At 53.3% G+C, this 17,495-nt stretch overlaps 5 protein-coding genes across 5 annotated transcripts; 4 read left to right on the forward strand and 1 right to left on the reverse strand.

Moving 5' to 3' along the window:
• Nucleotides 1-872: 872 nt before the first annotated feature.
• BZA05DRAFT_22147 (uncharacterized protein) lies at nucleotides 873-2,366 on the forward strand. The gene has a single exon (XM_051479722.1). The coding sequence runs from the start codon at nucleotides 1,086-1,088 to the stop codon at nucleotides 2,076-2,078; it is 993 nt and encodes a 330-aa protein (XP_051344729.1). The 5' UTR covers nucleotides 873-1,085; the 3' UTR covers nucleotides 2,079-2,366.
• Nucleotides 2,367-2,386: 20 nt separating this feature from the next.
• On the reverse strand, nucleotides 2,387-3,527 carry BZA05DRAFT_329395 (putative undecaprenyl diphosphate synthase-domain-containing protein; the record flags this gene model as incomplete). Its single annotated transcript, XM_051480490.1, has 4 exons — nucleotides 2,387-2,761; nucleotides 2,840-2,906; nucleotides 2,982-3,231; nucleotides 3,338-3,527. 4 exons carry the CDS (start codon nucleotides 3,525-3,527, stop codon nucleotides 2,387-2,389), a joined length of 882 nt encoding a protein of 293 aa, XP_051344730.1.
• A 1,384-nt stretch (nucleotides 3,528-4,911) lies between these two features.
• On the forward strand, nucleotides 4,912-6,602 carry BZA05DRAFT_22191 (uncharacterized protein). Its single transcript, XM_051479731.1, has 2 exons — nucleotides 4,912-5,842; nucleotides 5,896-6,602. Exons 1-2 carry the CDS (start codon nucleotides 5,316-5,318, stop codon nucleotides 6,416-6,418), a joined length of 1,050 nt encoding a protein of 349 aa, XP_051344731.1. The 5' UTR covers nucleotides 4,912-5,315; the 3' UTR covers nucleotides 6,419-6,602.
• A 990-nt stretch (nucleotides 6,603-7,592) lies between these two features.
• On the forward strand, nucleotides 7,593-11,114 carry BZA05DRAFT_383451 (uncharacterized protein). Its single transcript, XM_051482220.1, has one exon. The coding sequence runs from the start codon at nucleotides 7,648-7,650 to the stop codon at nucleotides 10,753-10,755; it is 3,108 nt and encodes a 1,035-aa protein (XP_051344732.1). The 5' UTR covers nucleotides 7,593-7,647; the 3' UTR covers nucleotides 10,756-11,114.
• Nucleotides 11,115-12,569: 1,455 nt separating this feature from the next.
• BZA05DRAFT_22215 (YT521-B-like domain-containing protein) lies at nucleotides 12,570-16,180 on the forward strand. Its single transcript, XM_051479732.1, has 5 exons — nucleotides 12,570-13,138; nucleotides 13,212-15,267; nucleotides 15,340-15,419; nucleotides 15,491-15,604; nucleotides 15,665-16,180. Exons 1-5 carry the CDS (start codon nucleotides 12,752-12,754, stop codon nucleotides 15,953-15,955), a joined length of 2,928 nt encoding a protein of 975 aa, XP_051344733.1. The 5' UTR covers nucleotides 12,570-12,751; the 3' UTR covers nucleotides 15,956-16,180.
• The last annotated feature ends 1,315 nt before the right edge of the window (nucleotides 16,181-17,495 follow it).

The raw sequence follows: 17,495 nt of genomic DNA on the forward strand, positions 1-17,495 counted from the left end.
GTTCGGTTTCTTGGCGACAACTAAACGTGTGCTTGGGATTGAGAAGCTTGGAATTGCGGAGGGAGGTCGGTACTCTAGTTCTGTGAGTCGTCTGCGACCGTCGCGGATTATGGATGCATATTACCACCGAATGATCCCGAATGGATATGAGACCCGTCAAAGCTCGTCCGACGTAGATATATACGATAGTCATAGCGATGTTTTATGGCTTAGCTTGCGATTCTCCAGGAGCCCAAGTTTTCGGCTGAACAGGGTACCAGAACCTATGCGCAGGCTCACATGATTCGCTTTTATATTCCTCCTGATGGTGCATAGATGGAGAGCCTTCCCCACCCCACTGTTCAAATGACTAACCTCTCTATCTCTACTCATAGATGTTTTTACATAGCAGTACGCACCCACCCGCATTCCGCTCTCGCGTAAAGTGTCGACTACGGAACTGCCAGTCTCCGGAATGAACGGGAACGTCGTTGAAGGATCAGTGTATACCAGGTGGTTCTTTATGATTGCCGTGCCACTTGTGATGGTGGTCGTGCTGGCGCTGTGGTGCGGATTTGGGTATGTATGGGGGGATAGGAATACCAAGGCGATTTCGAGTGACATGTTCCATTGCGAACGGGCTGTCATATCATGGAAGTATGTGTGTAAACGATGAATTCGGGTACTTGCTCTATAATCCGAACTTACTCGTGAAGTCATATGAACAGTGATTCTTCGTCCTGAATTGGGTGCTCCAGGGTGAATGAAACGCACAAGCCTGGCTCAAGACAAGTGGTTGTCGATTATTTGGCCATGAATGGAGGCCTCGAGACCTGGATCGAAAAAGCTCTCGATTTCCCATTCTCGCTGGTGCAACTCCATCATATTTAGCGCCTCGTAGAACGGATTGCCGAATTTCTGTATCTCACCGTTGACGGAAACACTGTGGCCCTGAGCCAGACGGAGAGGAGACCACTGACGTCCACCAACAAGCAGTCCTACGCATCACGCTAAAATCCGCGTCTCTACCCCAGACGGAACATCCCGGCAACACCCACCGTCGGCCATGACCACGTTGACAACCTCCCCTTAACCCCTCCAACACCATGCCCAGCACCTCCCACCCATCTACCCCAAACCCGAGGAAGCAGACAATAATCTTCCTAGGAGCCCCTATCCTCGACCGGATTAACCTTGAGGAAAGCAACCTCGAAGACGTCGATACGACCAATCCACGGCGCCCATTATTGACGGCTCCAGACAGCACCAGCGCGCCCAAATGGCGGGTCCTCCACGCCTCGAAGCGGCTCAAAACCGGGTACACGCAATCGTTCACGGCGGACTCGCCGTCCGCCAGCGCGGCCAGCGCAGAACCAGAGCACTCCTACGGCCACACCCAGCGCGGCGACGCCTCGGACGCAGGCGATGATGACTCGGCCTTCCTCTCGACCGCCTCCTCGACCTTCTCGTCATACCTGGACGCCTCCACGATCCTCCCCACCCCCAGCGCGGATCTACCGCTCCCCCCGCTCCCCCCGCTAGATTCCCTAACATCCCTCGACTCCCTCCCGCCCGCCCGCCTCATCTCCCCCGCCAGCCGCGTCACCCTCCTAGTCGGCATCATCGCCATCACGCCCACGCGCACCATCACCACGCGCTACCGCAAAAAGGCCACGGTGACGACCCTGACCGTGGGCGATTTCACGCTCGCGCCCTTCCGTATCGACATCTGGCTCCCGTGCCACCCACAGACCGTGGACGAGATGGAGCTGCGCGCGGTGGTGCAGGAGCTTAGGGTGCTGGATGTCGTAGTGGTGAAGCACTGTCGGTTGGGCGTGTTCAAGGAGCAGATTTTTGGCACGGCGGGCAGTAAGGGCGTGGGTGGGAGCGAGATCTGGGTGCTCCATAGGATTAGGTGCGTTGATACGCAAGAGAGGAGAAGGTGGAAGTGGAGGTGGGGGGAGGGGCTGGTGGAAAGAAGGTTGCAGAGGACGGCGGAATGGGTTACGGAGTTTGGTGGGGGGCCAGAGGTGATGATCGGTGGGAGGGGGAAGGAGGAGGAGATGCCGCAAGATACCCCGGGGAATGTCAGTTTTTGACATGAAGACAGCCAGGCACAGGCTGGCACTCGATTTTCAACGCGAAGAGGGCCCAAGAATGTACTAGTACGTGATCCAATTACCATCCACCATACTTGATACAATAGGTATTACCAAACCAAAACAGAACAGAACAGACGAACGCCCATAATACCAAGTACATTATCTCCTGCCCACACCTATCTACCATGATGCGAACCACACCAAATTCCCAGAAGAAGAAGCAGTAGCGATCTATCAATCCCGATATAAAGCGCGCCCAAAAAGAAAAAATCAAACCAAACCAGTACCAGTGCGAGCAAGAGAGATTAAAACGTAGTAGCTCTCGCAATGGTTCCCTTCCTCTCGTCGAGGTCCCTTTGACGGTGGCTATTCAACTCGGCATCTTTCCAATCCCCCTCACGCCTGACTTCCACCAACCCCGCCTTCTCGAGCCTCTTGCGCTTCACGCCCCAGTCGATCAAGATGGGCAGAAACCGCCAGATATCAAACTGCGGCCAGAGACAGTCGATGAACACGATCTCGGTATCCTTATGGCACTGCCACAGCATGAAATCGCTCAGCCTGCGCACGCCACTAGTGCGCACGACGAGGTCGAGCGGAGGACACCCAGCGGTGAACAGGTGGTCTTCGAGCGTTTGCTGCGTGATGGACTCGAAATCGGTCAGGCCGGGCGTCGCGGTCTTTTCCGACGACGTCGAGGAGTCGCTGAGCCCCGGGGAGCCGGGCGCTGCCGCGTGCACGGACGTGCTGAGCGCTACTACGTCCCGGATCGATGAGGCGATCTCGTGCCGCGAGGTGTACGGGAAGCACACGTTCAGGATCGAGCTGTCGCTGTGTCAGCGCGCACTTTTCCCCCCTCCTACCCTTCACGCAAGACGAGGGCGCTGTGTATGTACATACCGGTCGTTGTTTTTCGTCAACTCGACGGCCTCGTCTATCACCTCCAAGACATCGGGGCGCACCAGTTCCCGCTCGCCGAGGATCCGCAGACTGGCACCGTACCGCTCCAGCAGATCCCCGTGTTGACACAGCTGCAGCAGCTTGATCTTGGCAATCTCCATGAGCGCATTCACCTCGTGCATCGGCCGCTTGAAGTTCTCTATGCTGAACGCGTAGACCGTTACCACTTTCACGCCGGACTTGTAGCACACTTCGAGAATCTATCCTCCCTCCCTCCCGAGGCTCAGTTAACATGCGAACGAACGCAAGGGGGAGGGGGACGGGAAGAAGTGGGGCGGAAAAGGAAAAGGAGAAACCAACCTTCGCGAGAGCTTCAAAGCCCATATTGTGTCCCTCGGCGGTTTCGATGTGGTTCTTGCGCGCGAACCGGCGGTTGCCGTCCATGACGAAGGCGATGTGCTGCGGCACGGGCCCCTGACGCACAGAGTGGATAAAGAGCTCCTTGAGCTGTGTAGACGCCCATTCGATCGGCGGGCTGGAAAGCATCCAGCGGCGCATTCGCGCGGTGGGGAGATCGGACGGCATCGTGCGAGGAGGAGTTGTGTTGTGCTGTGCTGCTGTGTGTGTGTGTGTGTGTGTTGGGGAGCGGAGGTGGTGGTGATGGTGGTGATGGTGGTGATGGTGGTGGTGGTCAGGACAGCTATACACTTTTGTAAAGTATGTGAGCTGCGGACTTGATGTAGGTTGGTGATGGTGGTTTGAGGTGGTACCTACGGGGGAGTGTACACGAGTCGTGCTACGAACGCCAAGGGAGGCGCTGTTCATACATCACATGAAAAACTTCTGACGGAACTCTACGACGGAAGTGGCTTTGCGATTCACTACGTGTCCACGAATCATGGTTGAAGAGAAGGTTGTTCACGGTGATGCAAAAGTCAATCAAGCACGGATTTATTGTCTATGTGTCTAGATAAAGTGCGTGTTGACACGTCTTGCCACCTGGTCGCAACGTCTCCATGTGAAGTGCAATTGCAGGGCCACTCTCAACAGGGCTGACGGGCACTTTCAGGACCGTGTCAGCCGAGCCCCGGAGCCGGTCTCGGTGCAGAGAGTGGCATACATCACAGCCGAGCATTGCCAAATGCCATGGTGCCTCGTGAAGAACTTGAGGAAAATCTGCAAAGCTTCTCAACACGTCAGTGACAGGCCTTTCGACAAACAGCGCGCGTGGGAATTGGGTATTAAAAGAGCAAGCGGTGAAGAGTCAGGGTATCAAAACTAAGGAACATCAAGACGACATTGCTGCCGTTAAGATCGAGGAATTCCATTTTCTCTAGTTTGATTTCATCATAAAAGCCGGGGGAGGAAGGTGACGTGAAGTTTGGAGTTGTGCTGTGCTGCCGGAGGAGGAGTGTATCATACCTTTGACGGGTTGGGTTCCCTAGCCGAACGGACATCGTCAGCCATTCGTGGCCATCATGCGGTGAAACGCAGGTGCTGGGTGGTGAGAAGGAGAAAAGGTCGTGAAGTCCGAAAGGCAAATGAAGGGGAAGAAGCCGGAAGAAACAGTCACTGCGGAAAAAGTGCAAGAAAAGCCCCACCGATCCATGGCCACTAACTAACCCGGAACCGGCCGGTAGATGCCGCTGCTAAACTTAGCCCGGCCGAGTTGACTGTTGAACGGTAAACCCCACCCTGCGAGTACGAGCCGCAACCAGCCATGCTCTACCCCATGGCTGAGAGCATCCATCTCGGACTCGTGCTTTGCTGTCTTTGCGGCTGGGTCCTCAACACGGTACACGGTACATCTCTATCGGAAATCCCCACCGCAGCCGCAAATAGAATCCAAAAATAAGCACCGAGAGTTCCCTCCACTGCCTCCAGTGTCCACTGTCCAGGAGTCCAGGTAGGCATACAGGTACCGTACCTTCTCCGCACTCACAACCCGAGGACTGACTGAAGCCGCAGACCTCAAGTTCCCACTGGGTTACAACCTTTCTACCCACCATCAGCTGCGCCTGGCATCCCGCATCTCGTTCATTATTTTAGGCTCGCCCTATCAAGATGCTGGATCACAACAAGTCATTTCCAGCCTGGCCATGGGGCAGAGAAACAATCAAAACAAAAGAACAAAAAGAGCCTGCCTGCCTGTCGTTCTCTTCATTCTTTACGCCCCGTCGGAATGCCTAACCTTATTTACATTACACGCGAGACCGACGTTAAGGGGTCTGACAACAACAAGTGATATTCTAACCTGACGCCTTCCACTTTGTCTTTGTCTTCTACCTACTTCACTCAGGGCTCGGTCTGTCTCAAGAGCCCACGGTACCATACATGCTGCCGATATCAACCCGCACGATGCCCAGCGTCATCGGTATCCTATTCTGTCTGTTGTTCGTTACTGCGGCCAGAGCGCAGGACATCCTCCTCTTTGGTGACAACGGTCTTCCGGATTGCGCACATGCCTGTGAGGATCTCTACTCGGCACAATATGATTGCCAGAATGTCGTGAACAGCGTAGCTTGCTTTTGTGAGAGCAGCTTTATCACCACGAAGTCGAAGGATTGGAGATGCGATGAGGCTTGCACCATGGAGAGCGAGAGGGAGAAGGTTGTCACCTTTCTGGCGGCAACATGTGGAGGTTGGGAGGGTGTTGAGGTCGAGGAAACTGTCGACAGCAAGGTTGAGGATATTGTCGATCGGAAGGACAATGGCACAGCTGTACCCAGCGGTACAAACTCCACCACGACCGCTACTCCAACTACTACTACTACTACTACTACTACTACTACTACTACTCCCGTCGCTCCCGCCGACGAGCAAGCCGGGAATGAACCAGAAATCCCGAAGGCAACGAACTGGTACTTCCCTATAAGCTCCTCTATAGATCAATCCAAGTGCTAACCTCCCACAGGCCGCGCAAAAACTGGCCTTACTTCCTCGCCATCTTCCTCCTCGTTGCCTTCACAGCCTTGGCCTTCGTCTTCGCTGGGCCAGTACGAAAGTACGCTCGCCACCAGATCGCCAAACACCACACACATAAATCTGGAGAGGGTACCTCACCTTATTGGGAGGCGTCGACGTCCCACCTCTCCAGATTCTCTAGCGAATACCCTCCTACCCGGCACTCGGCTGCACCATCATCACGCGGCGGCAATGCAGCGGTGAGAGCACCTCTACGAGGAGGGAAGGATATCGAGAGGCAACGGCTCTATGAAACCATGAGGCCACAGACTATCGGGGTTTCCACTCCACCGCCTATACGCACGCTATTTGCAACACGAGCGGCGTCGGAGAGCAGTAGGACACACGAAAGCTGGGTGCAGAGAGTGCGGAGGAGATATGAGGAAGGAATGAGATTTTCTGAGAAAGGGTCGAGACTGGCGTTCTGGAGGCGGAGCGGTAGCGAAAAGAACGCCTCGAGCGATGTTGTGTGATTGATGTGTTTCCTGGGTTGGGTTGGTGTTATGGGATGTTTCTCCTTTCAGCGAGGGTGTTCTTGGTTTCTGGGGTATAGTTATACTGGGACTCACACCTATGGTGGGATCTTACGGGTGATATATCATGCTATGCATAGCTAGAAGCTGTTGAATAAAGATCGCCTTTGCGCATGTGGGACAATTTATTTATGCAAGGCATTTGCACACTCCATGTGCCGTCACTCCATGCGATGGTGATTGTGGCAAGCGGGTAATTCACCGCACGCCCAAAAGCAGACAAAGTCAACCCCCCAAGTCCGCCAACCTTGCAGCTAACTACCGCCATTGTAGTTAGAGTCCATTCTAGTTCAGTACTGGTCCTCTGGAGTCTGGATCCTTTCTCAGCCTCAACGCCAAAATTTCTCCCACCAAAATTTTAGACGCGCTTTCCACGCTCGTCACTCAATCCCACTCCCTCCACTCCTACTGGCCCGCTGAACTCAATTTCTCCCCTGATTGATGTATCACGCCCGCCTTCCAAATGCGCCTCCAAGTCCATGTCTACCCCACCTCTGCTGCGCAGCAGTCACGGGCAGCCTGCAGCTTCCTCGAGATTGCAGCGCCCCACTTGACTCTTGAGCAACTGAGTCTGTCGATCTGTCGACGGTACAGAAGGCTGTATCCACACCGCGCGTCGGTCCCCTCCACCCTTCCCCCCACCCGCTTCCATCTTCATCCCTGGCTAACGCCCGGGAAGAGAATTACAAATCCACAAACTCCAGGATAGCGAATGCAACGACCTGGACCTGTCGTACACAGTGTCGGATGTGTTCTCGGACAAGTCGGCAAACAAGGTCGATTCCGTCGTGCGCGTGATCCAGGCCAGCAACCTGCGCGAGTCGAGCATCCCGCCGGAGTCCGCGCTGCGACCGAACTCCTCATGGAAGAGTCACACTGCGTATAAGGGCTCGGTTCTGGGGCCGCTGGACGAGGAGGACCTACTCGACGAGCAGGAGCCGCATGAACAGCGCTCCAGTAAGAGGCAGAAACTGCAGGAGAAGGAGATGGTGGAGGACTCGTTGGAGGAACGCGATGAGCAGGATGGTCCTAATGGGGTGGGCGCGGAACGCTGGTTGGGAGACGATGAGGACGAGGCCGAGCATGATGATGACGATGATGACGATGATGACGATGATGACGATGATGACGATGATGAGCATTCGGTGCTGGAGGATACTTTTCTGCGGATGCATAGTCCTGAGCTGGGCGAAGGGATCAATGGGCTCGCATCGGCTAGGTTCTCACTACCCACCCCCGCCGGCGATGATATCGAGATCGTCAGTGCCTCACAAACGTTCGTTTCCTCCATGCAGCAATCGAACAGCATGAACGGTGGACCTCCAGCCGAGTTGGAGATCAAAGACGAAACCCAATCATCACCTATGTTCCGACGCATAATGGATCCAGTGAGCGCCGGCATAGAATCTCAATCACTGCCGCCCCTGCCACAGATCGAAGTTCCCTCCTCGCAATCGACAAACCGTTTACGCTACAGACCTTCTCCGGTCCCCGCGCAGTCTTCACGCCTCCACAGGAACTTCGCTTTCACCACCAGTAACGGGGCAAAACGGAAGGGCCGCGATATCTATGATTTCCCTTCCACCGACGACGATGTCGAAGAGAATGAAACCCCGCGTCCGCGTATAGGACGCGGAAAGAAGGTCAATAGTGCTAAGCCTACGAAAGCTGTTCCCGAATCACCGTCTGTGCAGCTGGAACACGAGCATCTCACCTCTAGCCAAAAGAAAACAGGTAATGGGAGCGCTCGCAAAGCGCGGATGAGAAGGCCGGCCGCGCAACTTGCTGAGGAGGATCATGTTGAGAAGGGGACAGCCGAGAGGGAGGAGACTGAAGCTATTGCTACCGCTGCCGCTGCCGCCGCCAAGGAACAGGAGCGCCAACAGAAGGAAGCAGCAGAGGCCAGACAGAGAGCTCTTCAAGCTGCCGAAGAGCGCGAGCGTCGGCAAAAAGCTGAGCAGGCGAGATTGGCGAAGGAGGAGGAGGAACGGCTTGCGAAAGAAGAGGCCGAGAAGGTGCGCCTGGCTAAAGAAGAGGCCGAGAAGCAACGTCTAGCGAAACAGAAGGACGAAGAGGCAAAACGGAAAGCCCAAGAGGAGGAGAAGGACCGTCTGGCGGCAGAGGCGGCTGCCGAGGAGGAACCCTTGGTGAAGGAGAAGGCCGAACAAGAACGTTTGGACCAAGAAAAGGAACGTCTTGCAAAAGAAAAGGCTGAAAAGGAACATTTGGCCAACGAGAAGCCTGCCGCGGAACCTGTTGCGGAAAGGAGGGCTGAGGACGGGCGATCAACGATAGAGAATGAAGAGCGGGAACGCCTAGAAAAGGAAAAGCAGGAAGCAGCCGAGGAGTCTGGAACTGATGCCATAAAGAAGCTACAAAACGAGTTGAGGAAGAAGAAGGCTGCTGGGAAAAAGGAGAAGACTCCGAAGGCAAAGGACCGGAAGGCCAACGAGCTCGAAGAGCAGAAGGCGAAGGAGCTCGAAGAGCAGAAGGCCAAGAAGACGAAGGAGCTCGAAGAGCAGAAGGCCAAGAAGACGAAGGAGCGCGAGGAACAGAAGGCCAAGAAGACGCAGGAGCGAGAAGAACAGAAGGCCAAGAGGACAAAGGAGCTCGAAGAGCAGAAGGCTAAGAAGACAAAGGGGCTCGAAGAGCAGAAAACAAAAGAGACAGTTCAGAAAGCTAAGGATCACGAGCAGCAGAAAGCGAAGGGAAAACATGTGAAAGATGAAGTCACCCCAACAGCTACCAAGTCTGAAGCTATGACTGTCAAACCAGAAGTTACGGCAACGAAAAAGCGTGCTAGAAAGGACAGCCTGCCTACTGGGGATGGCAAGATATCTCCGGATGCGAAGGTCTCCAATAAGAAAGTACGGACGCATTCACCCGTAGCTGTACGCCAAAGCCAGTCATCTTCTACACCCTCAGCCGAACGAGATATGGGTCCTCCTCCAGTTCCGAACTCCGCCATGAAACGAAGCAACCTTAAGAAGGAGCTATCTTCCCAAGAGCCCCTGTCAGCCAGCAAAAAGAGAAATTCCGTTTCCTTTGCCGAAAACATGCCCAGCAGTCAAGGGTTTCCTGGTTCCTCGGCTCCAACCATGAGCTCAACCCCTACTCCGATTGCTCGTCCCTTAAAGCGGACACCCATTGTATGTCCATTGCCCGCCGCAACCCCAATGTCCTCTATAAACCCTTCGCTCCGAACTGTCACACCAATTCTCCCTCCCGGCTCTGTCAGACCTTCTGAAAAGAAGGAGGTTGTGACAGCGAGAAAACCGCCGACCCACAAGCCCGAATCTAGTTCTGAATCGGAATCCGAATCAGGATCGGGCAGTGAATCTGAAAACGAGGCAGTTCCCAGGGCGTTGCTGTCAGCCAAAGTCGCCGCTCCTACTAAGCCAAAGGTAAGCAGAAAGCTGCTGGTGGTCGAATCCAACCTAAAGGCCTCCACCAAGAAGGCAAATACTCCTACAGCGGGCTCTGCACCGGTCCCAACAAATAACAACGGTTCCGATGTCGAAATGCAGGATGCTCCTCCTCCTTCCACCGCCCCAGTCTCTTTGAAAGCGACGAGACCAAAGACGCCCTCTGCTACCGCTAGGGTCTCACATGCTGCCCCGGTTGCCAAAAGTGCGCCTCACGTCGTTTCTAGTGACTCGGAATCAGAAGACGACGACGAGATGAAGCCACCTCCGTCAGCGCAGATTTCCAAGTCCGAGCCGCCGCAGAGCTCGCAAGCCTCTAAGTTGGTTGGCGCCAAAAAGCCAGTGGCTGCCACTGTGGCGGATGACTCGGACTCGGGTTCAGACACCGGCTCAGAATCCGATGACCACGATGATGAACCGACTAGCACTAACAAGGCAGCTTCTGCGCTGAATTCCCTTCTTGGAAAAGCCAAATCCACCGCACAGTCGCTCGTCAAGTCGAAAGCGATTTCTCCAGCAATGACCAAGAAGCTCAGCTCCCTTGGAGACCTAGAGAGCCGAGTGAAGTTTGACGTCCGAGAAATTCACCCATCTCAACAGGTAACGCAGCAAGCATCGCAATCCACTCCAAGTTCCCAATCGACAGCCAAAAACGTCAACTCTGTAACGAAACGAGTCATCGAGCCGGAGTCGGAGTCGGAGTCTGGGTCGGAGTCGGAGTCAGCCTCAGATTCTGACAGTGATGCCGACTCAAAATCGAAGGCAGCGATCCCGGACCACAAGAAGGCTGGTTCCAACAAAAAGAAGCCGGCGGGTGCAATGGGATTCGGACGAATATTTTCGGGGGTATGAAGACAATCAATCTCCACAGTCCATAGTGACTGACCCAATACTGCGGAAAGTTATTTGAAGTCCTGTTTCGCTCCTTTGTGTGAACATCTGTGGGGAATGGAGCGTGCATCAAAAGTACTATGTTTTTTTCTCTTCTTCTTTCTTGATTTCTCTTTCCTTTCTGTTTTTCTGTGTGTGTGTCCATTGTGTATTTCTTAATGTGACATTGGAGGCGAAGTGGGCGTCTTTTCTTCCCAGCGGGTTGCTGCTGTAGCTTGAGGCGTACGAAGGAAGTGGGGTTTGCATGCAGGGTGAGTACGAAGATAATGTACCTAGAGTATCTACCAGATAAGGGGTGATGGTTGAACGAAAGTGGCTAGGAACCCGATCGCTCTTCCCTTCATACCTCGATGAGTGATGCCACGTGATGTCAATGTAACAGCTTTCACTTCTGCTTGATCAGAACGCTGGACAGTCACGAGACAATTCATTGTGAGCCTGTGTCTCCTGACTCCGGCCCCTTCCCGGATCATGATGTGGATCTTATTTTGTCTTCATTCCATCCTGTCATGTTTCAAATGGCATTCCTGTGCCACCCGATGTCTCAGCCCGCCTGACGGGGGACGCCCGGGAGATCAATTCTGACAGACACATGCCGGCTAGTAGCTATGATCGATGGCGGGAAATCACTCGGTCCGTGTTTATTTATGTCTTACTGTTGCGTTGTGTTGGAAAGTATGAACAAATATTGTAGATATTGAGACTCGAGAGTCTGAAGGTCTCGAGAGAAGACAGAAAAGAGAAGTGGTAGGCGGCCAGTGCTTCCCGCTGTCATGACTGAGTAACCGACTAAAGAACGAAAGACTAAGAAACGGACGCCTAAGAAACGGACGCCTAAGAAACGGACGCCTAAGGAGCGAACGACTCGATATTTCAACACGTTGCTTGCCGAGTGGCCCGAGTCATTGCCCATGAATGCTTCCGGCCGAAGGGGCGTTATTTGGACATGTCTCCTCGATGTTTCTGGACACCTTATGGAGTATCTGTACTTCCCATACATCCCAAGCTACTGGTAGCTATGGTGGCGAGACCACATCGTGTAAATACTTCTTCGGCCTCAGTTCCTTCCAAATGCCTCACTTACCCAGATCTTTGTTTGTCCCCTGCCGCTCCAATACAGATGATCTGCACAGTGGCAGTATAGAATACAGCACATGTAAGTATGAACCGGCACTCTATCTATATACCATTCTTCACTTTTCCTCTGCCAGGGGTCGAGCAGCTTTCGTGTAACGTGATTTGACATGCAAAATCCGCTGCAATGTTGGGAATCTCTATCCATTCATCCATAGATCTCGGGCATTCCCCTTCACCCCTCTCATCTGTTGTCCCCTCGCCTCATCCCCCCACCCCACCCCCCCGCATACATCTCTGAAAGTCCTCTGTATTCGCATTACTTACCTCTTCTTCACCACCCAGCTCGGAAATCCGCCTGCACCCGCAGAGCAAAGACCTCCACCCGCACGCGAACGTCATTGCTTAGGGTTCCTTGTCCGTCTTGGGCCGTTACCTGAACAGGCGAAACTAGCTCGCTCGCGGGCAACGCTACTCTTAATTGCAACTGCTCCCACCCTCCATTTTTCGCCTCCCTGAGCGCTTTGGCTTGTTCTCCCTCCCCTCCTGCTACACGCACTTCTGTCCTGTCATCTGGACACTCAACTCCAACACCCCCCAGCAGTTGCCGTCGCAGTACCAATCGCGTCTTTCAGTCTCACTGAACCTCGCTACCCTTCCCGCAAGCCGTCTGTTCGCTTTACGAGAGCCAACTCGAGCTCTCAATTGAGTTTGCCAGCCGTTCTTGAACATACCGAAAAGACTAGACACGTCGTTGAGATCGAGCACTATCCGCATCCATCGAATATATATCTGCGGATGCGATTGTCCGATATCGACTCCTTAACCTGGGAACAGTAAGCAAGAACACTTCACACAATTCATTCACACCCGCAAAGTCGTCATGGTGCGCAATAAACACATATCTGACGAAGGTACCTCGAATTCTCGTAGAGAATCGTCGTATCGAGGTCGTGGCCGAGGCCGTGGACGGGGGAGGTACTCTAAGAACTACCGGGGCAACTACCACAATAGCAGCGACCAGTCGGATTACCCCCAGCAGCATTACAAGTCAAAAAATTACGCGGATAACAGATCGTACCCGGAAGACGAGGATCAATACGAGGAACAAATAACTGCCAGAGGTGAAAGCATGGAAGACCTCTACGACGATAGACCTAACCAAGACAACATGGAAGGCGTCAACGAGGGTCGCTCTCTGCAGGATCGCATTTCCATGCCCAAGAACGACCACTATTCTGGTCACGAGGGTGCAGATGATCATGCAATGGTATCGTCTATCTGATATCCCCGTTATCGCGTGACGCGGAGCTCTGATCTGACCCTGTGCGACGTTTGAGCAGGATGATGCGTCGAGGTATGAGAACACTGTTGAGAGCGAGTACCGCACCGGACAACTGCCGCCGGCTCGCGATGATGGTACTGGAGGCGCCAACAAGGAATCCGGCGCCTCGAAGAAAGAAGCAAACCCTGAGGAATTGAGGCAGAAAGTTCTGGAATCGTTGGCAGAGAAGAAAAAGAAAGCAGCAGAGTTCATGAACATGGAGAAGGAAGGAGCATCCATACACAAGGACCAGCCTACTGTCAACAAGGCCACTGGCAGCAATTCCGGTGAGGGCAACGGAGAACCGATCAATCCCGAGAGAGACGCTGCTGTTGATGCACTCTTGGCCACTTTCGGACCGGGCAAGGACAAGAACGGTGCAGGAGAAACCGCCAGCAGGAAGAATTCCGGCACAGATGCTGCACCGATTCACATCTCAGACACAGCGGATGCCCAACAGTCGAAGCATGAACAATACAAATTGGATGAGCCTAGGCCGTCTTCTCGTGGCGATAAAAAACAGGGATCTAGACGGGCCTCGGACTATGGCCACAAATACGATGACCATGACAGACACAGAGACAGTCGAGAGACTCATGGCAGATCCAGAGATCCGTCACTTTCATCCGGCAGACACGACCAACGTGGAGAGGGTCGAAAGCCGTTTGGGTACGACGATGATGAGAGAAGGGGTGGCGGTGGCGGTGGCGGTGGCGGTGGCGGAGGAAGACACGACCCGCGCTACCGCTACGATCGTGACAGATTTGAGGACGCAAATTACTCAAAGGAAACCAAAGGTCCAGGCAGTTCGAGCGGCCGTAAAGCTGTGATTGATCGCTATCAACCCGTCACCGACGATCGCAGGGACCCAAGAGATCCGCGAAATATCAGAGACCCCGCAGGCACCCGCGAAATGGTACCCTTCAGGGGCCCCGAGGGTTCTAGAGTCGATCACTCCAAGGGTGCTTACGGTGCAATGAAGCCTCCACGGTATCCAACTGATCCGAATGTGCAAGATGTTGAGTACAACGGCATAGGCCGGGAGTATCCTCCTGTCTATCCAAGTGCTGCTCCGCGTTATCCCCCACGCGATGACCCCCGGTACGCACCAACGGCGGTGCCTCGCCCTGCCGAGACGGATTATGCGGTCATGTACTACAGAGACCTTACTGAATGGCTTGAAATCACTGGTTACCACGATTACGCTTATCGGCAAATGCACCTTCAGCGCAATCGCGAAGCGCGTGCGCTTGAGGAAAGCCGTTACGCTTTGGAACCTGGATATCCCCCTCGAATCGGTAGGGTTGAGGAATCAGGACTACGAAGCTCTATGTACGCTATGCCTCCTCCCCCGCTCACACCCGGCACCTGGGATGACAGAGAGGCTGCCGCCAAACGAGGTCTTCCTGCAATTCCTCCTATCCGATCGGGTTACCCACCAATGCCTGATGATCGGGGAAGCTACCGTGGAGACGAATTGCTCTCCGGAGGAAAACCAGGTGTGCTTAAGAGGCGCCCTAGAGAAGAAGAATTTGGAGAGCCACCGCATTCTGCCAAATCAGCGCGTCACAATTACGAAAGCTCTCACCGATACGGGGCAGATGGTGGTTCCAGACAAGGAGATGATGCTGGTGACGAAACCGAAGCAGTGCGTCAAGTTCTGTCTCGAAGGATCGCCTCTGCTCGCGATCGAGATGCATCTCCCAGCGCTGCCGATCGAGCTCGGAGGCGTAGCATGAGTCCCCGGGGAGCTTCATATGACGACCACCAGAGGGACTTCTTCAAAGGCAATAGAAGTCCTAATCCATCTCCGAGGTTTGAGCATGGAAGGGGCCGGGCTACTCCAAAATACACGCCCCGGGATGATTTCAAAAAGCCATTCCGTCCGAGGCGCGATTCGCTAGGCGAGTCGTCGGCCCCCTTTGAGAGAAAACCGTATGGCCGTGGCAGGGGAAGGGGCATGTACAAGGACCACATGCAGTACGATAGGAATGAACACCACTTTTACGACAGGAGAAACAACCAGAACATGGGAGAGCTTATGGAGATAGACAGACCTTCCGGATTCCCAGGTGGTGAGCTACACTCTCAAATTTAGTTGGATTCAGCAATAGACACGCAAGTATGGACGCTTACCATCATGCCAGAATCAACGAGGAACTCGGAAATTAGATACTTCATGATCAAGAGCTTCAATCAGGATAACGTCAAGATGGCTCAGCAAGATGTAATGAATTTTCTCAAAGCCGTCTCCGTTATCTCTCATGCTGACCAATGGCTTGCTTTTCACTGGAATAGAACATCTGGGCCACTCAACAGAAGAATGCCGAAGTTCTTGAACAAGCCTTCAAGGAATCCCGTGATGTCCTTCTATTCTTCTCCATCAACAAGAGCGGGAAATTCCAGGGCTACGTGCGTATCCTGTCTAGGTCTCTACCTCGCGAATGAACCGTACTAACTCTACTGATCCAGGCACGTATGGAAGGACTGCCTGGATCGGCACCTGTTCCTATGTGGGCTAAGAACCTGCTTTGGGAATCATCTGGACCGTTCCGCATCAAATGGATATCCATCACTGACATCAGCTTCCATCGTGTGGCCCATCTCAAGAACCGTCTCAACGAGAATCAACCCGTGTTGATTGGACGTGATGGTCAGGAGATCGATCCGGACTGTGGAGCCGCTTTGTGCAAGACCATTGATGAGGCGTCAGCATTCAGGAAGCTCCACGGGGGCAACAATCATAAAAACAACGACGAATAATTTCAGGAGAACAAGGAGCAAGCTCAACGTCACGCTGCATGAAATTACTCCACGTCACTTTTAAATGTCAACAAGTTGTTGCAACAGAAGGGAAATACATTCGGAAGGTATAACTTCGAACTTGTAAGATCATGGTTTTAGGGACTCTTTACCCTCCCAATCGATATGGCGGAAATCGATCGTTTTTGCAGGAGGTTTTATGCCCGGCATCTACTCAATTTACCGCGGTTGGGCGTTCTCCTTTTCATGGAACCAAAGAAAACGGATGGATGGATAGAGTGATTGAGGGAGCGAGCGAGAGCTTCCTTCATTCAGATACTTGTACCGCGAATTTCGCCTCTTGCTTGCTTTCGTTTGGGTTTTGTTTTTTAGTTGTAGTTTCACGTTGTAATTCATCTTTTTTTTTCCTTGCATTTTTTTCTAGGGTCTTGCGATCGCTTCTTGCTTGAATGTACTTTTCTACGGGGCATCGAACTGTTTCGGTGTCATGGTGCGTACCGGTAAGTACGATAATTTACTCGATTCCATTACTTGTAGTAGTTTTGATCGATCACTTACTTACATACTTCTTAATTATTGATGCCGTGTGCTTGAGGTTTGATTGTCAGACGGCTGGAAAAACGAACACTTGCTTTGGTGGGTGACCGTGTGCAGAGCGCAGGACGCAGATGGTTCTTGCTACCCCGTAATACCTGAAGGAGGGCATTGAACCAACGGCCGATCTGCTCTATCGGCTCGCATATGTACCGGCGATCCACACTCAACGAACGGACGAGTGAGGCCAGCGGCTAGCGGCCAACCAAGCCCTCCGAGTCTGACGCACTTGATGCATTTTTTTTTGATTAGACTGTATGTACCCGATCATGAATCATGATATGTAGCCCCAAGTGCAACAAATACTGTCTCCCTCAGGCAGAGTCAGGCCGGGCAAAGGCGGTTGGTCTGTCCGATGGGGTTACCTCATCCTCATCCCCGGCACCCGCAACAACAGAAGGAAAGAAAGATACCTAGGTGAAGGTAATGACGCAAGGGAAGTCGCACAGTTTGCCCTTGACGGCTGGCGCATCTGTTGGGCATCCGCAGCTGCATCCGCATCCGCGTCCTCGCCGCCCTCGCCGTTCTCCCTTCGTATTGTACTTATGTACGGACCTACGGACCTTCCGACCTCCGTCCGTACTCCTCAACAGTTCTGGTACCTAGTTCTGGTACAATTAGAGTTTGGGCTGCATCTTCCGTTCACGAGTCACGGCGATCTTGATTATCTAGACACTTCCACTTCCACGGGCTTCAAGCTTTTTTGGGTTTTTGTTTAATCATTGATTGCATGCGACCTAGTTACTATAGAGTAAATCGTGGCACAATATGCAAAACGCCCTTCAATTTTCAAAGCCTCCCATCCATCTATCCACAACGTGTCACCCGTTGAACCGAGTGACATAATGTGTAAACAAAACTTCCCCCCCCAACCTGACCCCCGGGGTTTTGGTAATGGTAATCATGGGTGATGTCCCCAACAGTGTGCCTATACATATGTCAGCTA

The sequence above is a fragment of the Tricharina praecox genome (genome assembly GCF_024521635.1).
Source record: "Tricharina praecox strain CBS 144465 chromosome Unknown BZA05scaffold_1, whole genome shotgun sequence".
Lineage (NCBI taxonomy): Eukaryota > Fungi > Ascomycota > Pezizomycetes > Pezizales > Pyronemataceae > Tricharina > Tricharina praecox.